Genomic DNA, 22,767 nt, shown 5'->3' with positions numbered 1-22,767 from the left:
TTTTTTTTTCACATTCCGTCTCTCACAGATGAAGTGTACCTATGATGAAAATTACAGATCTCTGTCATCATTTTAAGTGGGAGAACTTGCACAATCGGTGGCTAACTAAATACTTTTTTGCCCCACTGTATAGTATATATATATATATATATATATGTACACATATATACTCAAACACACACAAGTGAACTAGCAAATGAGGGCAGTGGTATGTTTCTAAATGCTGAGGTATTTTGTAAAGGTGATTATTTTATCTATGTATATTCTGAGTCAGTTATTTTTCAATTTCTTTTAGCTCAGTTTTGGCTCAAAGAAAGACACACATGTAATTATTAAAAGGAGGCAAAGCACAGACCGACCAAATGCTCCTCTACTTAAGGCCATTTTAGAAAAGCAAGGACTTGCAAGAAAAGTGTGGTGAGAGGACCATCTGAATAGCAAGAGCAGTTAATGCACTCACTGGATGAGAGTAGCTGCAAAGACAATGAGTCTTATTCACAATACAACCACTAACTTTGTTATTTCAATTTCCTTTTTCACACCGGTTGAAGAGGAACAGCATTTTGTTTGGAATTTTGCCCATCAGTAGTAAACCATATGTGAGACAAGAACACGTTTTTCCCTTTTTTTGTGTGTTATATAAATAGTGAAAAACAAATTGCGGCTAAAAATGCAGGTAATGGGGATTCATCTATTCCGCCTATAAAGCCCTCAGTATAAAATGTTCCATTTACATGATATGGCCTGCAAATTAACCAAGCAAACGCAACATTGTTATTGTAAAAGCGAATGCAGAGAAACTTCTTTTAGTACCACGCTGCCTTAGTCAGAGAGACACCCACACTGCTCCTCCAGCCACTAGCGAGAAGTAACTCAGCAAGCTATTGAGCTACAGTACTACTGCTAATACTGAATCGCCACTGAGTTTGTAAAAGTTATTGCTAGATTATGCCTCTCACCTGATTTACTTAGCACACAGCTTCTAATACCTGTAGCATATCCTACGTATATACAGGCTTAAAAAGCTAAGGGTCTCATGGCTCTCATGAAATCTGCCAAGATTAGTGGTAGTTGCATTTTCTGTTGACAGAAATCACGTCCAGGTAAAAAGTTACGGTAATGCTTAAAATTGCCAAAAGAATGTAAATATTACATGTTATCCTGAATGTGCCTGTTACCACATTACATGTATACTTACAGCTTGTATATACAACATTGTTGGAGGTTTTTTGAATTTTTTAGAGGGCTTACTAGTCGAAATAGGTCAGTCTCCATTACCTGTATTGTTTACCAGCTCTTGCTTTTACTATTTAGAATACACAGTAAAGAGAAAAACATGTGTTCATGTCTCACAAAAAAATTGTGGATAACGGGCAAGAATGAAAAAAAAAGTGCAGTTCCCCTTTAATTAATTTTGTTATCTAACAGTATAAAACATACACTTATGTACAACTTTGTAGAATGCATGGGCCAAGGAAACCCTTTGGTAAGAGTCTGAACACAAACACTGATAATAAATTAAATAGGATTATTACATTTATTTTTGTTTTCTATTAATATTATTAATTTATGTGTATTATGTTTAATCCCTGTCCTTTTTGAAGTGCATATTTACGGAAGTGAGGTGGTCGTAGAACACAATATAGCGGTATACAATTTAAAATATATAAAAACTAAATCAAAATGGTAAATGGGTTATACTTGTATAGTGCTTTTCTACCTTCCAGGTACTCAAAGCACTTTGACACTATTTCCACATTCACACACACACACTGATGGCGGGAGCTGCCATGCAAGGTCCTAATCGGGGTTAATCAGCAGCAAGTGTCTTGCTCAAAGACACAACGGACGTGACTAGGTTGGTAGAAGGTGGGGATCGAACCAGGAACCCTCAGCTTAGTCTCCCTACTGCGACATGCTGGTTGGGAGAGTGTAAGAGTTTGCTTACACTAAAATAATAGAGTAAGCTATTTTTAATTCATAGTACCAGAGGTAGGGATTATTTGCACTCACCATTTATTTCTTTTCATAGTTTTAGCAAGTATGGACCCATTGGAACAGTCAACTTCCAAAATGATCAACCTATTTTGCAAAGGCATCCCACAAAACTGGCACATTGAAATTGTCAACGTTGTTTTGACATTTATTCCCCGGTGCTCTACTGGTCAGTGAAGCTGAATATTGCAGTGAGTGTGTGCACGTTCACACAACGACTCCCTTGCAATCAGAAAATTAGGCGCGTGACAACGTCAGCAACGGTGACAATTACTTACTACACAACAGCGTCCAAAAAGGAGTATTGCACTCTTTTACACCGGTGGTTCTCAAATGGGGGTACGCGTACCCCTGGGGGTACTTGAAGGTATGCCAAGGTGTACGTGAGATTTTTTTAAATGTTCTAAAAATAGCATCAATTCAAAAATCCTTTATAAATATATTTATTGAATGATACTTCAACAAAATATGAATTTAAGTTCATAAACTGTGAAAAGAAATGCAACAATGCAATATTCAGTGTTGACAGCTAGATTTTTTGTGGACATGTTCCATAAATATTGATGTTAAAGATTTCTTTTTTTGTAAAGAAATGTTTAGAATTAAGTTCATGAATCCAGATGGATCTCTATTACAATCCCCAAAGAGGGCACTTTAAGTTGATGATTAATTCTATATGTAGAAATCTTTATTTATAATTGAATCACTTGTTTATTTTTCAACAAGTTTTTTATTATTTTTAGATCTTTTTTCCAAATAGTTCAAGAAAGACCACTACAAATTAGCAATATTTTGCACTGTTGTACAAATTAATAAATCAGAAACTGATGACATAGTGCTGTATTTTACTTCTTTATCTCTTTTTTTTTTAAACAAAAATACTTTGCTCTGATTAGGGGGTACTTGAATTAAAAACATGTTCACAGGGGGTACATCACTGAAAAAAGGTTGAGAACCACTGTTTTACACGGTATAAGAACCATAACACAAACGGAACCTACCTCCAAAGTTGCAAAACTGCCCGGTTTACTCCTTTGCTTGAGTCCGTGTTGGTGCTGTCCACACATGGAACGTAAAACCACATCCCTCATGTTCGTCATGGAAGTAGTTCACTGACAAACAAACACAAATATTATTCCACAGTTTACTGTCTTTTGTTGAGCAGAGCTCTGTGCATCGAGATGAATTTAAGAACGTAATGATGGCCTACTGGTGCGATTTTGTATATGTATGAATAATTTGGTTGTCAAGAGCAGGAGACATTTTAGGAAAAGTGACAGAGGACATGAGTGTGTGGTAGGAGACAGTGAGGGAGTGCAGAAAGAAGCCTGCTCAGGTAAAAAAAAAAAGGATGCATGAAGAGATGAGCTAGCGCAGCATAATTAGCCGGGGCTGCTTGGTTACCTTCCAAACAAAGCTGCTGATTTGTGGAGCAAATAGGGAGGGAGGGGTTGAGGGAGTTGGACAGACAGAAACAAGGTGGGGGTAGCAAGGAGAGAGGGAGTTGAGGGGATTGATTGTGCCATGCCACACACACTTGACGCTCAGTCTCCCTTGGAGACCGTGGCGGCGCTGGATGACAGCATGACATTGCAACAGTAACGCGTCCACTTGACTGCACCGCCTCCATTCAGCTGTGTCACAACTATCCAGACAGACAGAGGAGGAAGAGTAGAAGGGAGTGAGTCGGCCTGGACTGGAGTGCTTGGAAAACAAGTTGACAGATCTGGGAAACAGCCAGGCGCAGTGGGGTTGGTGGTGGGAGGGGGTTGAGGGGTGGGGGGCGTGTTTGGCGGGGGGATAAGTGAAGAGCGTGAAGAAGACTAAGCGGAGGAGTAAGGATGCACGCAGCAAGGAGGAAGAGCTGCTGAGCGTGCACTCTCACACAAACACACACAGGCATACACACATAGACTTCCCAGGGAAGGACAGTGTGTTGTGGCCCCCAGTGGAGGATGAAGAAGCACTCCGCCCGGGTGGCTCCTCTCAGCTCTTACAGCACTCAGGTCCTGACCTGTCCCATCTCTGAAGGTAACTTCTACATGCATTTGTCTTCTACTAAATGTGGGTGAATTGAGGCACTTTGCCAGCGTCTTTGTGACAAAGATGGATGGGAGATAGACAAGAGCTACACACCGTTGCATCTTTAGAAGCATGCAGATAAACAGCCGCTGTGCATTCAAGCCTGGATAGAAAAAAACCCCACACATCAGCAAGTTGTTCTTTCACGCATCTGAACAATTCTGCTCTTAACAACAATACGCATCCTTATCCTCCTTGAACTTTTTCCAAAGCCATCATCTAATCCATGCGGTTTACCTTTGTTTCTGAGATTACAATGAGATATCCTTAATCTTCTTTCTGTAAGCATAGTCGGAATCCCACTCCTCCTTGAGACGACTTATCAAGGCTGCGCTCTTCAGACGTGCGCCGTGAGCTCAGGCGGGTGTCCATCCATCAACGTCGCCATAAAACACACACACCAGATTGAAATGTTGGGTTGGAGCGGCGTAGTGCATCACACAGGGTGGAGGAGCTCCAATAAAAGCCAGCTGGTAATGAATGATTCTATGCAGCACAGTGAGATAGTGAGATCGAATCAGGTTAGTGCTTTGAATGACCTCTTCCACCATAGTGGCCACAAATAAATGTAAATATAGCCATAGACTGATTCTCTTTGACTTTAAACTAAAATAATGTCGTAGCTTTTCAACTTTATTTTGTGCGCAGAAGCACAGCCACATGTGAAAGGAGTGTTTGACCGTGAAAGCTGCTTTTCTGAGGCGGGAGAATGCTTTTAAAATTGCCGCATGCTGGCTCCAGTTCAGCCTGTAGTGGCTTTTATACTTCAAAGTTTCACGTTTTCTTTGTAGCGTCAATCACAAAATATTATATTTTTAATTGGTAAATGAAAAGAATCAGACAAGAAGAGGAATGGAGCTGCTCTTCTCTTGTATAATGGAATGACAACAATTCCTTTTCATAAATGTCCTAATTTTGTAATGTAGTTAATATGCCTGTGTTGTACCATTTAGTAAATACCTTGGTATGTTTTTACGAGGGACTGAGAACATGCAGGTGAACCAATTTTTTCCAATTTACCACATCTGCAAGATACAATCTAAAAGTATCTCGAAGAAAAAGTTTAGCATGTGCCATCAGGTGAGGTCTTGTTTCTATTTTGACCTACACACAATTCTAAACTCTGAAGGCATTTTACTGCTAGCGACATTTAGGGAGGGAAAGTGTGCCTTAATACAAACATGGGTGGAACTTTACATTTTATTTTCTTGCAAGCTACATTAACAAATGTGTATTAAATAGGATGAAGTTAGACATATTGGGTTCATGTAAAAGAGATTATGTGTGTGTTGAACCAACAAAGTTGGTGATTTTCATTAATTTTACTTATTTAAGAACAGTTTTCACAAAGGAATGAAACACTACCTAATATTTATAATACTAAAACCAACAAGTTCCATTCAATTACTTTTTCTAGGCTAAATATATATATTTTTTAAACACTTTATAATACACTGTGATTAACCCACAAAATGGAATGGCATGGAATAAAACATCATATAAATATTAATAACATAAATATTAGTGATGCTCCAAAGAAATGTGTTCACATCTGAATTGGTTTTTGCAATTTGATTTGTGATTAAAATTTTCATAAATTGTACAGTCAAACATTGCATGTAACAAACTAGTCTATTTGCCCGCGTATAGTTCTACCAGTGCCCAAACAAAAAATCCCACACATTGGTGACTCAGTCTGTATACGACTACAAAATAACCCACCATGGAGCCAAAGAAAGTAGTGAATGCCAGCACTTTGACCTTTTGAAATAGAATACGAATGAAAACAGAGGTCCTGCTGTATACATTTAAACGACTGTATATTATAACAATAACACAAGACATGACACATGAAACAGGCGTCAAAAAGGAGAAATTGCTTATTATTAATCAATAAACTAGTAGCATTGGCAATAATGAACGTAATACAACTCTCCAATCCTACCGATCATAAGTTTGAGAAAGCCCCAATATAACGTACAGTATATGTTGATGTGTGTAAGTGGTACTTGTACCAGCTAAGTGTGAGAGTATTCTCTCGGCCTCCATTACAGTTGGTTTCCTATGCATAACAGTAACAGTCAATGTTTAACTTTACCAGAGACATTACATTACCAATGAAATCTTTAATATATTGGGTTTATTTAAACATTCTGCATTAACCTGTAATAATCATTAACATATGTGAAGCAGATTAGGTATCCCACACAAGAGAGAAAACCGATTTACAACAATCCATTTTCATTCAGCTTATCAGTGGGTGTACTCCCAGTGCTCTACTCCTAATCGATTACAAAAAAAAAGTCCATAGATGCAATAATGAGCACCCCCAAGATGCTGTGCTGTACTAAAAGTGGGATACTCACTTCATATGCTGAGCTAGCAGAGAGCTCATGCAGCCAGCAGTCTTCTTTGATTTCCTGGCCTGGTGAAAATTGATCAGTGCACACTGATGAGTGAAGAACGCACCTGAACGTGTGCGCCTATGCATCTCCATTAGGGCTACAGCTAATAATTATTCTAGTAATCGAGTAACCAATCGATTAGTTTGTTTGATTAAACAGATTAAATACACTTTATAGCCTTTATGCGTATTTTAGGAAAAATTGTTGAAATAAACAAAGCATGTTCTGTTAATCTAAAACATTTCTAATAAATGCACATTATCAACATTAAAATTCCACTCTTAACATTTTTGCATTGATGAAAGAAAGAAAAACATTTTCCGCCACACAGATCACGGCACCCACGCACCACCGCTCTCATGTGTGCTCTTACTGCAGCAGTCATTCAGCAACAATGTCTGTGTATTTACAGTTCCGGGCATGCCATGCGGTCCAGATTTTATAAATCTATATTAGTTAATTCATTATATAATTAATCGAAGTTCCAAACTATAAATCGAAGCTATTTTCTAGTAGAATTCACCGATAAATCGTTGTAGCCCTAATTTACATACAGTAATGTGCTAATACATTCTCCTTCCAGATATTTTGTCTTACTGTATTCACATTCTTGTTTTATTTGTCTTTTTTAATTTTTTTATTATTTTTTTTAGCTTGTCTATCTTAGTTTTGCTGGTTAATGTTTCATGTAGTACCATTGCACCACAAAAAAATTCCTAGCATGTGAACGAACCCTCACTGGTAACGACAAAAGGATTCTGATTCTTTCCCCAAGAGGTACTTTAAATAAGTGGTTCTCAAATGGGGGTACGCGTACCCCTGGGGTTACTTGAAGGTATTCCAAGGGGTGCGTGAGATTTTTTTAAATACTCTAAACATAGCAACAATTCAAAAATCCTTTATAAACATATTTATTGAAAAATAGCAACAATTCAAAAATCCTTTATAAATATATTTATTGAATAATAATTCAACAAAATATGAATGTAAGTTCATAAACTGTGAAAAGAAATGCAACAATGCAATATTCAGTGTTGACAGCTAGATTTTTTTGTGGACATGTTCAATAAATATTGATGTTAAAGATTTCTTTTTTTGTGATGAAATGTTTAGAATTTAGTTCATGAATCCAGATGGATCTCTATTACAATCCCCGAAGAGGGCACTTTAAGTTGATGATTACTTCTATGTGTAGAAATCTTTATTTATAATTGAATCAGTTGTTTATTTTTCAACAAGTTTTTAGTTATTTTTATATCTTTTTTTCCAAATAGTTCAAGAAAGACCACTACAAATGAGCAATATTTTACACTGTTATACAATTTAATCATTCAGAAACTGATGACATAGTGCTGTATTTTACTTCTTTATCCCTTTTTTTCAACCAAAAATGCTTTGCTCTGATTAGGGGGTACTTGAATTAAAAAAAAAATCACAGGAGGTACATCACTGAAAAAAGGTTGTGAACCACTGCTTTAAATATTGTCACTCATTTCTCACTTAGGATGAAAAATATCAGATTCCCAAAAACTGCTGTAAAAACAGAAGCCTAATATGGTTATATTAAAACATGTTGTACTTGTGCAATGACAATAAAGATCCATCCATCAATCCATTATGATTTTTTTCTCCTGCATTTAAAACACGTCCTTGTGGTGTACATAAAATGTAATTCTGTTGCTTTGGTTAAAATTGTTCATAGATTGTATTTTATATACCATCTTCAAGCTGCTGTCTGACTGTCAATCCAGAGTGCACCGTTTTGTGGGCGGTTTTATTTACGTGTAGAAGCCCTCCTCCAGGACAAGCCTCCTCTGACACCTAGTCAGCTATGTTGTAGTTTTTAGCACTTTCATATCGTGTCTACTGACAGATATCAGTTAAAACTATATGCTACATTCATTAGAAATGGCAACAGCATGTTGCCATTTAGCATGCATGTTCAAATCCAGTACAAGACAGTCTGCCCCACAACAAGAGACTATAGAGAAAAATAAAGATTTTATTGACTACAACTGAATACAAATGGTGAACTAGTGCAACGCTCTTTGGGTAACCCTCTATCATGTATGGAGATATCTGCGGACGTAACTAAGGCAAAATACGTCACAATCGTCTCAAATTCCAAACGGCTTGTGTTGCGTCGGACCAGTCTTCCTCTCAGGGAATAAAAGACACTGGTCAATCCCAAGATCTTTCGGATGGCATATATGTTGAGTAAGAAGGACCACCAAAACAGAATAGCAATACTACCAAGTTTTACTAAAGCTTTAAGAGACCAGTCCTTACAAATGCGTTAATAGCAGCATCAAGAAGCGGTCTGAAAATCAAACGGAAAAAGTCAGCTTATTTAGTATGGAAACAGCCCCCTCCTGCCCTTAAAGAAATACAGCCTTATTGTTAAAAAGGGAGTACATTATACTCCCAATAGACATTCCAGTGCCTTCAAGGTGAAACAGAGTTTACTAGCGAACAAAAGGAAAAAGCACGAAGTGTACACATGGGAAAATATTAGCTGCTTTAAACATGACTATGAATAAAGACAGAACTCTTAAAAATATATGCATTCTCCACACTTTTTTGGAGCAACTTTGGAAGAAGGCAGGATTGTGTTATAGACATCTCCACCATTCCGCCGTGGTTTGATGTGACATTTTCGGGACCTATAGGGATCCCAAATACACAAAAACAGTTACCAACAGGTAAGAAAAGTTGGGTTTGCATAATAGAACCCCATTAAATACTGTATATGTTTTGAATGTCAGTATGTTTAGATAGCAGCAATGGTTTTCAATAATTAAAACAATGAAATAAGACTTTGGACAATTTGACTTCTGAGCACTTCACTAAAATAAATATTATTTGCTGTATTAGTGATACAACTTACCTGAGTGACATTCTGTGTACATTTGTGGTATTTCTCTTCCCGTTAGGAGAGGATGGTTTGGAGTCTCACGCTGAGACGCCAGGCAGCGAGACAAGCGAGGAGAGCCTGTCGTACCAGACCTGCACCTGCACAGTGCTGAAGGTGCTAGGTGGTCTGCTGATGGTGCTCTGCGTCTCCTCCTCCTGGGTGGGTACCACTCAGGTGGTCAAGCTGACCTACCGGTCATTCTCCTGTCCTTTCTTCATCTCCTGGTTCAGCAGCAACTGGAATATTCTCTTCTTTCCTATATACTACTTTGGACATGTGCTGATGACAAGAGAGAAGCAGACACTCATTCAAAAATTCAGGTAAATCATCTATTCAGTGTCTGAATTTAAAACAATATGTGTTATTGGTTGGGTTGCATATGGTGTAGTAGTTCACTTGACCAATTTCCATGCAGTCAAAAAAGGCTCAGTTTCTACTCAGTGATTTGTGAGTGTGGATACTAGTTTCTTTGTGCCTTGTGACTCCAGGGTGCAGTTAGCCTCTTGCCCAAATGCAAATGCAAGCTTTACACAAAATACTCAGAGTTTGATGTTGAAGAAAGTAAGAGCCCTGACATCAACCCTATCAAACACCTTTGGAATGACCTAGAATACAAATTTTGAGCCTGACCCTTTTATCAATTCCAATATCAGTGACTTTTGAATTGACAAATGTTTGGGTTAGGTTGATTGGCAACACTAAATTGGCCCTAGTGTGTAAATGTGAGTGTGAATGTTGTCTGTCTATCTGTGTTGGCCCTGTGATGAGGTGGCGACTTGTCCAGGGTGTACACCGTCTTCTGCCCGAATGGAGCTGAGATAGGCTCCAGCATCCCCTCCCCACCCTCCGCCATCCCGAAAGGAACAAGTGGTAGAAAATTAAATGGATGGATGGGTTGAATGCCCCAAAACTACTTTTGCGAAATACAGTTATATTATACCTCAGATTTCATAATCCCTGGTTTTCGACAAAGATTTTTACAAAATATGTGTCTCCGTTTTGGCACCACACGGCTATGGTAACACAAAGGGGTGATATGGCACACCCAGTTTTGGCAAGAGCCTGGTATTGCACAGTCCCTTTGATGACAGGGATTTTTCAAGCAAAGAGAACTACAAGCGCTGCTTGTGGTTCTTCCCTTTGAATGCATCCATATGTGATGTGCAAATGCAATGAAGCAACATTGTAACAATGTGGCCTGGGTTCAACATATGATTCGTACATTCTAAGCAGTGTTAATTTTGACAGCAAAATTTGATTTAGTTTTAGTCATAGTCTTTTGACTAAAATGTAATTTAGTTTTAGTCATAATTTATTTATTTAAATTGTTTTAGTTTTAGTTGACGAAATATCATAAGATTATAGTCGACGAAAACTACAGTAGATTTAGTCGACTAAAGGGTAATATGTAAACTTTCCCTTCAATTTCTGAAAGTCAAAGCAAAACAGCGGAAAAATCACCGATACAAGTCGTATTTTGATAAAAATCATGTCTCAGATTTAGTATTTCACGAGTAAGCCGTGTAATAAACGGGATAACGTCGAGTGAGTTGTATGTTGTGGAAAATGCTTACCTGTGTGTGGATTTCGAGTGATTCGACTGTAAATGTCGCTTCAAGTTTGTTGTGTTTTTCCCCGTAATCCTCGTGCTGCATTTCTTACACTGCGTCTTGTTATCTTTGACGTCAAATATAACATTTCCCCATATGTCCTCTCTCCTCTTCCTCCCCAGCGTTGACATGTTGTCTTCTGCAGCGCATTCCCGGGTCAGTCTCAAACGCAAACTACGTTTACGTAACTTCCTTACCACGTCGCTCTGATTGGTTCTCTTCCCAACTCCTCCCGCCTTTTCCTAACGAAATGAGTTCCGATTGGATCTCGTCTCTGGCAGACATTTTCGTCTCGTTTTTATTCGTTGACGAATATGTCAATACACCTCGTCATTGTCTTGTCCACGTAAATTATTTTTTATTTAGTTATTGTCTCGTTTTAGTCAGAAAAAAAAGGTCGTTGACGATAACTATGACGAAAATTTTTCGTCAACAAAATTAACACTGATTCTAAGTAACAGCATGGCTGGGAAAGGCTACAAGCTGGCACTGTGCGCGTACATTTGTTTAGAATATTAATAGTTCATGATAATTCCTGTGATGCACATAGAGCATATGTGCCTCCCAAATGTTATATCCCGTCTTTACAACGTCATTACGAGTCAGTGGTTAAAGTTAATGAGTTGGCTGTTTGTTCTGGTTAGACTATATCTTAAGATTTTTCAAACAAGCCCCTGATTGTCCCCGTGTTCAACGTATACTTATGTTAAAAACCTGTGCGTAAAGTGTGAAATACTAAACCACACCTTTTCCGTGGCACATGCCCTGCTGCACAAACTTGCAAAATTAGTGGTATAGAGTAAATGTTTTCACCCCAGCCAGAAGCACCTTCAACTCATTCTTTGAAATTCTTCTTTTTGCAGTCTTCATTTTTGTGTTTTCTGACTGTGTTTGTGTTTGAATAAGACTTGTTGGATTAATGCATGTGCACACTTTATTACATTTGAATTTGTGCGTACATTGTTATCTGGATTTGAGCATACCGCATTTTTGGAAAACCAGACAAGTTTTACTACATGAGGCCCTGGTGTACCAACGTTTTTTCCTTGCCGGTGCAAACCATTTAAGAGTTATGTTATCTTTTGGCAGAGAGTGCAGTAAGCTGTTTGGCGATGAGGGCATGACTCTGAAGCTTTTTGTAAAAAGGACGGCGCCTTTCTCCATCCTGTGGACGCTGACAAACTACTTGTACCTTTTGGCCTTGAAGAAGCTAACCGCCACTGATGTCTCTGCCCTTTACTGCTGCCACAAGGCCTTTGTCTTTCTTTTGTCCTGGATTGTTCTTAAGGACCGCTTCATGGGAGTCCGAGTATGTACAGTATGATTACTTAAGCTCGTAAAAGATATCATTAATGATCCGTAAACTATTTCTTTAGATCGTGGCTGCCATTATGGCCATCACAGGTATCGTCATGATGGCGTATGCCGACGGTTTCCATGGTGATTCCTTTGTGGGCGTGGCATTGGCTGTGGGTTCAGCTTCAACATCAGCGCTTTATAAGGTAAGACCATCAACTGCACAAGTGAATGAATCAAACGGCATGTTAACTGTGGATTTGTGTCTTCTGGCTTTCCAGGTGCTGTTCAAGATGGTCCTGGGCAGTGCCAATCTCGGCGAGGTGGCTCATTTTCTTTCCACCATGGGTTTTTTCAATCTGATCTTCATCTCCTGTGTGCCACTCATCCTGTATTTCACCAAAGTAGAGCAATGGGGCTCACTGTCCTCACTGCCTTGGGGGTACCTGTGTGGCCTGGCAGGACTTTGGCTAGGTGGGTACACAAATAATGTAGCATACTTATATCGCTGGGCGGCATGGTGGAAGAGGGGTTAGTGCATCTGCCTCACAATACAACAGTCCTGAGTAGTCCTGAGTTCAATCCCAGGCTCAGGATCTTTCTGTGTGGAGTCTGCATGTGACTGCGTGGGTTCCCTCCGGGTACTCCGGTTTCCTCCCACTTCCAAAGACATGCACCTGGGGATAGGTTGATTGGCAACACTAAATTGGCCCTTGTGTGTGAATGTGAGTGTGAATGTTGTCTGTCTATCTGTGTTGGCCCTGCGATGAGGTGGCGACTTGTCCAGGGTGTACACCGCCTTCCACCCGCATGCAGCTGAGATAGGGTCCAGCGACCCCCCGCGAACCCAAAAAGGGATAAGCGGTAGAAAATGGATGGATGGATGGATGGATGGATGGATGGATGGATGGATGGACGTCCATCGCTATATTCAGTACGCTGCATAAATTGCAATGAGACAATAATTAATTTTACAGTAATATCTTGCTACATCCTTTATTCACCACATCACACATTTTTGAAACACACATTCTACATCTTTTAGGCCTAAACTACGTGTTGTCAATTGTGTGAATTATATTTATATAGCGCTTTTCTCTAGTGGCTGAAAGCGCTTTACTTAGTGAAACCCATGATCTAAGTTACATTTAAACCTGTGTGGGTGGCCCAGGAAGCAGGTGGCTAAAGTATCTTGCCCGTGGACACAACAGCAGTGACTAGGATGGCGGAAGCGGAGATCGAACCTGGAACCCTCAAGTTGCAGGCACGGCCGCTTTATTTTCTATTAGTATTATGTTCGATTGGCAAATATTCTCCAGGCATGACTTTCATTTCCGAATTAAAAGTTGTTTACTATGTACATAACAGAGCGCTAATCCTGATGGTGTTCTCACTTAACTGCGACAACTTCAAGATGACCATCTTTTAGCAGAACAACCTTTTGTATGACTTTATCTTCAACTCCTGCCTAACAATAACGATCGCCACATTGGTGAGCCTTTAACGCGAGCAATGTCAAATGAGAACAGCCGGACGTAGTATCGGACATTCGGCCAGGCACCCCACGCCAACAAGACCGCTCTGAGCTATTAAGAGCTGTTGAACCAAAGTGGAGATAAACTCCTTTGATGCATTTCATCTTTGACATCCGTACACAGCTTTGGCTTGAGCTATGTGGAACGACAATGCAGACACGCAATGCCAACATCAACGCCAGCTATCATAGCTGCGAGTGTCAATTTGACCAAGTTTTTGCAGAAAATTTTATGCCCGTGGCTTCAGCATTCAAAGCCCACTTCTAACTTCAAGGAATTACTGCCCCACCTGTAGTGATTGCCAACATGCCTGTGGCTGTGGCGGCGTGGTCAATATGACGTCATCATCTACTAAGGATGCATATATTTTCTTTAAAAAAGGGTAAACAAAATGTATACAAAGATTTAAAAACAAATCTGTTATAAATTAGTATTAACATTTTTTTTTTCTCATATAATTTTGTTAAATTTTCAAGTTGTTGCTGCTTATTGTACAATGTACTTTGTTGAGCATTTTTACAAGTTTCTGGAGACTTCTCAAATTATTTTAATGAATTTTTCTTTATTAAAAATGACGCAACACATTTAGAATCTTTTTCTGGTGTTATTGGAGACTGTACTTGTGTTTAGAGACACTTTACTTCTGTCGCTCCATGTCCGCGACGTACAGCGAGAGCTGCAACAAGCCTTTAAAGGATTGATTGAAACTTTTATTACTAGATTGCACAGTACAGTACATATTCCGCACAATTGACCACTAAATGGTATAAGTTTTTAACTTGTTTAAGTCAGGGTCCACATTAATGAATTAACGCCACACTTGCTTTGTGCTGCTGCTCCTGGTGGACTTTCTCTCCTGCCCTCTTAATTTTTGCACATTTTGTAGATCACTTTTTCCGCGGGTATATCTCTGATATAGCAAGGTTTCCCCGAGATTGTCAACATACCTGTGGCTGTGGGAGCGTGGCTATGTGCGTGGTCAATATGAAATCATATAGTCTGCATCATTTACCAGGATGCATATATTTTCTTCAAAAAGGGTAAAGAAAATGTATACATAGATTTAAAAACAAATCTGTTATAAATTAGTGTTACTTTTTTTTCTTATATCATTTTGTCAACTTTTTAAATTGTTGCTGCTTATTGTACAAGGGACTTTGTTGAGAATTTTTAGAAGTTTCTGGAAACTTCTCAAATCCTTCTAGTGAATTTTTCTTTATTAAAAATAACTAGCAACACATTTAGCATCTTTTTCTGGTGTTATTGGAGACTGTACTTGTGTTCAGAGACACTTTACTTCTGTTGCTCCATGTCCGCGACGAACAGCGAGAGCTACAGCAAGCCTGACGTCACACTTGCTTTGCACTCCTGCTCCAGGTGGACTTTCTCTCCAGTCCTCTTAATATTTGCACATTTTGTAGATCCCTTTTTCCGCGGGTATATCTCTGATATGTTAAAATATGTCCACATCCCAAACATGCTGCCTCCGCTCCAGACAATCCTGTGCGTATTGCTTACATCATCAAAACATCTTGTGTCTCAAGTAATGAACTATATTCAGTATATTTGATCATTAAAAAGTAAATACCAAAAACAGACTTTGTTTGTATATTTAAAGACAAAACTTTATGATCTACGTCAGTGGTCCCCAACCACCGGGCCGCAGAATATTTTTTTTATTCATTTTTATTAAAAAAAATAAAAATTATATATATATATATATATATATAAATATATATATATATATATATATATATATATATATATATATATATATAAACAATTTTTATTAAATCAACATAAAAAACACAATATACACTTACAATTAGTGTACCAACCACAAAAACGTCCCTTTTTCATGACAAACAAAAAAAAAAAAAAAAAAAAGGATTCCAACGTCACATCTTAAGTGCACAGGAAGCCAGGGCAGGTGAGCCAGTATAGGCGTAATATGACCAACGTTCTTGTTCTTGTCAAAAGTCTAGCAGCCGCATTTTGTACTAACTGTAATCTTTTAATGCTAGACATGGGGAGACCCGAAAATAATACGTTACAGTAATCGAGGCGAGACGTAACAAATGCATGGATAATGATCTCAGCGTCGTTAATGGACAAAATGGAGTCAATTTTAGCGATATTACGGAGATGAAAGAAGGCCGTTTTAGTAACACTCTTAATGTGTGACTCAAACAAAAGAGTTGGGTCGAAGATAATACCCAGATTCTTTACCCAGTCGGTAGTAATATGATTTCAGGTTTTTGTCATTGTGTTAAATATTTTTGCTATGTTTTTTTTACATTTCTACTCTATTCCCTTTTATTTTACAAACCCTGTTTCCATATGAGTTTGGAAATTGTGTTAGATGTAAATATAAACGGAATACAATGATTTGCAAATCCTTTTCATCCCATATTCAATTGAATGCACTACAAAGACAAGATATTTGATGTTCAAACTCGTAAACTTTATTTTTTTTTGCAAATAATAATTAACTTAGAATTTCATGGATGCAACACGTGACAAAGTAGTTGGGAAAGAGCATGTTCACCACTGTGTTACATCACCTTTTCTTTTAACAACACTCAATAAATGTTGGGAACTGAGGAAACTAATTGTTGAAGCTTTGTAAGTGGAATTCTTTCCCATTCTTGTTTTATGTAGAGCTTCAGTTGTTCAACAGTCCGGGGTCTCCGCTGTCGTATTTTACGCTTTATAATGCGCCACACATTTTCGATGGGAGACAGGTCTGGACTGCAGGCGGCCCAGGAAAGTACCCGGACTCTTTTTTTTACGAAGCCACTCTGTTGTAACGCTTGTCTTGCTGAAATAAGCAGGGGCGTCCATGATAACGTTGCTTGGATGACAACATATGTTGCTACAAAACCTGTATGGACATTTCAGCAATAATGGTGCCTTCACAGATGTGTAAGTTACCCATGCCTTGGGCACAAATACACCCCCATACCATCACAGATGCTGGCTTTTGAACTTTGCGCCTATAACAATCCGAATGGTTGGCTTCCTCTTTGTTCTGGAGGACACCACGTCCTCTGTTTCCAAATATAATTTGAAATGTGGACTGGTCAGACAACAGAACACCTTTCCACTTTGCATCAGTCCATCTTAGGTGAGCTCGGGCCCAGCCAAGCCGGTGGCGTTTCAGGATATTGTTGATAAATGAGTTTGGCTTTGCATTGTGGAGTTTTAACTTGCACTTACAGATGTAGCGACCAACTGTAGTTACTGACAGTGGTTTTATGAAGTGTTCCTGAGCCCATGTGGTGATATCCTTTACACACTGATGTCGGTTTTTTATGTAGTACCGCCTGAGGGGTCAAATGTGCGCAATATCATCGCTTACGTGCAGTAATTTTTTCCAGATTTTCTGAACTTTTTGATGATTTTACGGTCCTTAGATGGTAAAATCCCTAAATTCCTTGCAATAGCTCGTTGAGAAATGTTTTTCTAAAACTGTTCGACAATTGGCTTACAAAGGGGTGACCCTCACCCCATCCTTGTTTGTGAATTACTTAGCATTTCATGGAAGCTGCTTTTATACCCAATCATGGCACCCACCTGTTCCCAATTAGCCTGCACACCTGTGGGATGTTCCATGTAAGTGTTTGATGAGCATTCCTCAACTTTATCAGTATTTATTGCCACCTTTCCCAACTTCTTTGTCACGTGTTGCTGGCATCAAATTCTAAAGTTAATGATTATTTAAAAAAAAAAAACAAGTTTATCAGTTTGAACATCAAATATGTTGTCTTTGTAGCATATTCAACTGAATATACGTTGAAAATGATTAGCAAATCATTGTATTCCGTTTATATTTACGTCTAACACAATTTCCCAACTCATATGGAAACGGGGTTTGTATTTCAACAATATGGTGCAGGTAAACAAAACCTGAGTTGCGTGCCTCAAATGGCCTGCGGACCACACTTTTTTGTCATTTTCGTCAGCCACACAAAAGCTTCAGCTCTTGAACTCTAGTAACATGTACTGTAACTTTTTTGTGTCTTTTGCAGTGTTCAACATCCTAGTTCATGTTGGCGTGGTGCTGACATACCCTATTCTCATCTCCATTGGAACTCTACTAAGTGTGCCTGGAAATGCAGGTAAAGTTCCTATATATTTACTACAAACACTCAAAACACTGAAGACTTCCAGCACGTTCAAACAAACATACGTTTTAAATTTGCACCAAATTGCACACTATAATAGCGTGTCAACCGCTGCATATGAGTTAGTTTTGTTATCCGGATTTCCCTCAAATGGGTTTTACTTGTATAGCGCTTTTCTACCTTCAAGGTACTCAAAGCGCTTTGACACTATTTCCACATTCACCCATTCACACACACATTCACACACTGATGGAGGGAGCTACAATGCAAGGCCTTAACCACGACACAATCAGGAGCAAGGGTGAAGTGTCTTTTTCAAGGACACAACGGCTGTGAAGCTGCAGATCGAACCAGGAAACCTCAGGTTGCTGGCACGGCCACTCTCCCAATTGCACCACACCGCTCCCCCGTCCTGTCTTTTGAAAGATACACAATTCCTTGTTCCAAAGACTTTATCCATTATTTAATTCAATGTACCACTTTGCAAAACCCTTATGAGGGATTTATAGATGAGCTATTAGCAAGCTTGTAAAAACTTTATAAGGTTCAGGGAATTGAGCACCCTTTGAGGAAAAAAAATAGAAATTTTGAAAAAAAAGAAGCTATCAGCATCAGGTGCTGCCACGCAAACCTCCGCAAGAAAATGTTGGACATCAAGTCTACATTTCCTGTCTTTGGGTGCATTTCTACACTATATTTTACCTTTATATTTGTTCACATCTATCAACCTCTTTTGGCCTTTTGCTTTGATACTTACGTGTCTCATGGAGTATAGCACATAATTTTTTTTTTTTTTTTAAGCAGATAATTTACTAATATTATTATCATTAAAAATGTAATGTACAATTCTATAACATGCATAGAACTCCAAAAAGGTTTCCCATTTGGCACTTTTATCCTGTAGCCATGCCCCCTCGGGTAATATACTTCCCGAGTTGTGACCCCTGTTTACAATCTGTTGCGTCAATAATACACCTTCTCGCTGGCTACTAATATATATTTTAGAGCAGTCACCAACCTTTTTGAAACCAAGAGCTACTTCTTGGGTACTGATTAATGCGAAGGGCTACCAGTTTGATACACACTTAAATAAATTGCCAGAAATTATTTGCTCAATTTACCTTTAACTCTTTGTTATTTTTAATAATAAATGATGGTTATCTTTGTGGAAACACTGATCATCTTAATGATTTCTCAAAATAAATATATACAGAAACAGATAAAGGTCAACAAAAAAAAACGGGTATTTCTGTCTGTCATTCCGTCGTACATTTTTTTTTTCCTTCGACAGAAGGTTTTTTGCAGAGAATAAATGATAGAAAAAAAATTAATTAAACGGTTTAAAAGAGGAGAAAAAATTAAAATACAATTTTGAAACATAGTTTATCTTCAATTTTGACTCTTAAAAATTCAAAATTCAACCAAAAAAAAGAAGAGAAAAACTAGCTAATTCGAATCTTTTTGAAAAAATTAAAAAAAGAATTTATGGAACATCATTACTAATTTTTCCTGATTAAGATTATTTTTAGAATTTTGATGGCATGTTTTAAATAGGTTAAAATCCCATCTGCACTTTGTTATAAGATATAAAAAATTGGACCAAGCTATATTTCTAACAAAGACAAATCATTATTTCTTCTAGATTTTCCAGAACAAAAATTGTAAAATAAATTCAAAAGACTTTGAAATAAGATTTAAATTTGATTCTACAGATTTTTTTAGATTTGCCAGAATCATTTTTTTGAATTTTATTCATAAGTTTGAAGAAATATTTCACAAATATTCTCAGGAAAGAAGAGGAAGAAATTTAAAAGGTAAAAAGGTGTTTAAAAATCCTAAAATAATTTTTAAGGTTGTATTTTTTCTCTAAAATTGTCTTTCTAAACGTTACGAGAAGCAAAGTAAAAAATAAATGAATGTATTTAAACAAGTGAAGACCAGGTCTTTAAAATATTTTCTTGGATTTTCAAATTCTATTTGAGTTTTGTCTCTCTTCGAATTAAAAATGTTGTGCAAAGCGAGACCAGCTTGCTAGTAAATAAATACAATTTTAAAAAATAGAGGCAGCTCACTTGTAAGTGCTGCTATTTGAGCTATTTTTAGAACAGGCCAGCGGGCTACTCATCTGGTCCTTACGGGCTACCTGGTGCCCGCGGGCATCGCGTTGGTGACCCCTGCTATAGAACTACTACTGGTTTGTAACTAACAATGTTCCGATTATAATCATCCAAATATGATTAGCAGCAAATTGGACAGCCGTCAACGTTGTGGCTGGGAGAGCAAACAGAGGCGACAGCAAGTAAGCTAACTCGCGAGCTTGTTTCGGTGCTCCTGATCCTCTCAAGTTCTGCAACTCAGTGGACATTTAGACAAGAATAACAGCAAGTACCTGCAACACACATGGTTTAGATTATAGTTTTATTGAAAATGCATTAAAAACACACGGAAGAGATATTTGACGCACAAATTAAGTTGATTTAAATTAAGTTTTGTGGAAATTTCACATGCTTGACAATTAGGGCTTTTTTTTTTTTTTTGCTTGCTATAAATGATAGCTAAGAGCTAATTAAGAATTGTAGAGACATGATATGTCTTAGACTGTGCAATTAGTCTCCCTTTCAGCAACTGATGGTGACAAGAAGTTTTTTTGTAAATGTTGCATAATCCTGTAAACTAGTACAAACAAAGTGCAATAAAAGCAAAGCTTCCTTGGCAGAGTTTATTAAAATGGCTGTTTTTTTTTTTGTGCAATAAAGGCCACCATGCCAAACAGTGTACTCAGCACCTTGGAAACCCAATCATACTCAGCATACTCCAAGTGTTACCTAGCAGAGGAAGGGAAGCAGTTCTTAGCTGTAACTATAATAATCTGTATGAATGTCATGGAGGTGCATTGGTTATCCCACTTGACAAGCACAGAGGATGAAGTGGATCACTTGTACTTATAAGATGCATTTTCTGCCCCAATTAACTAGTTTTGTTCTATAACTCACCTGCCACTGTGTCACAAACCTGGGGGTAAAGTTCGACTTAGATTTTAAATTAGAAAAAAAAATCAGCAGCGTCGTTCAAAAAAGCTTTAATCAATTACGCCAAATAGCGAAAGTGAAACCGCTTCTATCAGGACATGATCTCGAGAAATGAACCCACGCCTTTATTTGGAATCGTTTAGACTACTGCAACGTCCTGTACGTAGGCATTAGCCAGGCCTCCCTCCCCCGCCTGCAGCTCGTGCAGAACTCTGCTGCTCATCCCAGACCCGCAGGTGTGAGCACGTCACCCTATTAGCGTCCCTTCACTGGCTCCCTGTGCGTTATCAAACCAATTTTAAACTCCTCCTATTTGTTTTTAAAAGTCTAAACAACCTCGCGCCAACATATTTCTCCGACCTCCTTCAGCCTTACTGCCCCACCCGATCCCTAAGATCAGCCGATCAGCTGCTACTGACGGTCCCTTACACAAGGCCGAAGCTTAGAGGTGACAGAGCGTTCGCCGCTGCTGCTCCCAAGCTCTGGAACGACCTACCTCTGAGTGTTAGACAAGCCTTCTCTCTTCCTGTTTTTAAATCTCTCTTAAAAACATACTTTTATCCCATGGCTTTTAACACTAGGTGATATACATCCTGCAATGGCGCCCCATTATACACCTGCTGTGAACCTGTTTTTATGTTTTATTTATTTTATTTTATTTATTTATTTATTTTTTATCATGTTCTGTTTGTGTTGTGTTTGCTCGGTTCTCGTTTTTAACCTGCCCATTGCACAGCACTTGGGCTACCCCTGTGGTAAATTTTAAATGTGCTATATAAATAAAGTTGATTTGATTTGATTTGATCTGCCTTCTATCATTGCTTACTGTAGCTGTAGATGTTCTGAAGCATGAGGTGATCTTCAGCGTGGTGCGTCTGGCGGCCACCTGTATCATCTGCCTCGGCTTCCTGCTCTTGCTGCTTCCAGAGGAGTGGGACTCGGTTACATTGCGCTTTCTGGCCACCATCGCTGACAAGAAGTCAGAGGATCACGGCGAGGAGCTCACAGAGTCCAGCGTGCACACGAGAAGCCGCAGTCGAGCCAACGGTGCAGTTTCCCTTCCCTTAGCATGACCCTGAGGAACTCTTCTGTGGGATTTTCTTCCTTCACTGCCCACCAACAGAGTTGGACCACATGATGGACAATATCTGGAAGACAGGATGGACTGTAAACCACAATTTTATGGGCGATGTGTCACCTTCTCCAGCTGCACCTGGCCCACTACAAGAGGGGTATTTATGAGTTTTGCGAATGGTAATGGTGGGAAGTGTTATTTACTTTCTTGATAAACCTGCGACACTCAATCCCTCGCACGCTGGCTGACCTCTGCCCTGCCCTGCTCTGCAGAATGTATTCCGTGAATATAAATTCTCACAGGGGCAGTCTGGCTTAACCTTGTATGTGCTTAGAGTTATTTCTTTAGAGATAAGTAATAAATATATTTATTTGAATAACAGCATTACATTTAAGAAAGAGTAAGAGTTAATCAATGCATAATGTACGGCATATTTTATTTTCTTTTTAATAAAAAGCCCATTTATTCTCCTTTATAGAAAGGAAATGACTTCTGAAAAAACTTGTTTTTTTTACATTCAGCATGACCACTATATGACCTACTGAGGGTGTATTGAATAGAAATACAGAACATCATCATTTAGGATGAACAACTTCCTAATATTACACAAGAAGCCTTAAAAAAATGAAATTTTTAAAAAACATGTACAAACTAATTTAAAAATGTATTAACTTGACACTGTTGGAAAGAGTAGGATGG

At 38.5% G+C, this 22,767-nt stretch overlaps 1 protein-coding gene and 1 long non-coding RNA gene across 4 annotated transcripts in view; one reads left to right on the top strand and one right to left on the bottom strand.

Annotated features, from left to right (window-relative positions):
- slc35f4 (solute carrier family 35 member F4) overlaps positions 1 to 22,554 on the top strand; it is a 49,784-nt gene extending 27,230 nt beyond the window's left edge. Inside the window, exons 1-7 of one of the 3 annotated variants that reach the window (XM_061895312.1) lie at positions 3,802 to 4,026; positions 9,416 to 9,716; positions 12,096 to 12,315; positions 12,383 to 12,508; positions 12,584 to 12,776; positions 17,869 to 17,958; positions 21,825 to 22,554. In XM_061895312.1, the coding sequence (XP_061751296.1) occupies positions 3,951 to 4,026; positions 9,416 to 9,716; positions 12,096 to 12,315; positions 12,383 to 12,508; positions 12,584 to 12,776; positions 17,869 to 17,958; positions 21,825 to 22,066 (1,248 nt within the window). In that variant the 5' untranslated portion in view covers positions 3,802 to 3,950 and the 3' untranslated portion in view covers positions 22,067 to 22,554. Of the gene's footprint in view, positions 1 to 3,801; positions 4,027 to 9,415; positions 9,717 to 12,095; positions 12,316 to 12,382; positions 12,509 to 12,583; positions 12,777 to 17,868; positions 17,959 to 20,208; positions 21,783 to 21,824 lie in introns of those variants that run through there. The other 2 variants (XM_061895311.1, XM_061895313.1) reach the window with 2 other exon arrangements.
- Positions 8,498 to 11,440, bottom strand: LOC133549661 (uncharacterized). The gene is made up of 3 exons (XR_009806137.1): positions 10,971 to 11,440; positions 9,370 to 9,675; positions 8,498 to 9,145 (listed from the first exon to the last, which is right to left on the bottom strand). It is a non-coding gene; the product is annotated as an uncharacterized LOC133549661 (long non-coding RNA).
- Positions 22,555 to 22,767: the final 213 nt, after the last annotated feature.

The sequence above is a fragment of the Nerophis ophidion genome, linkage group LG03 (genome assembly GCF_033978795.1).
Source record: "Nerophis ophidion isolate RoL-2023_Sa linkage group LG03, RoL_Noph_v1.0, whole genome shotgun sequence".
NCBI classification, from domain to species: domain Eukaryota; kingdom Metazoa; phylum Chordata; class Actinopteri; order Syngnathiformes; family Syngnathidae; genus Nerophis; species Nerophis ophidion.
This window is presented reverse-complemented; position numbering and strand designations above follow the sequence as displayed.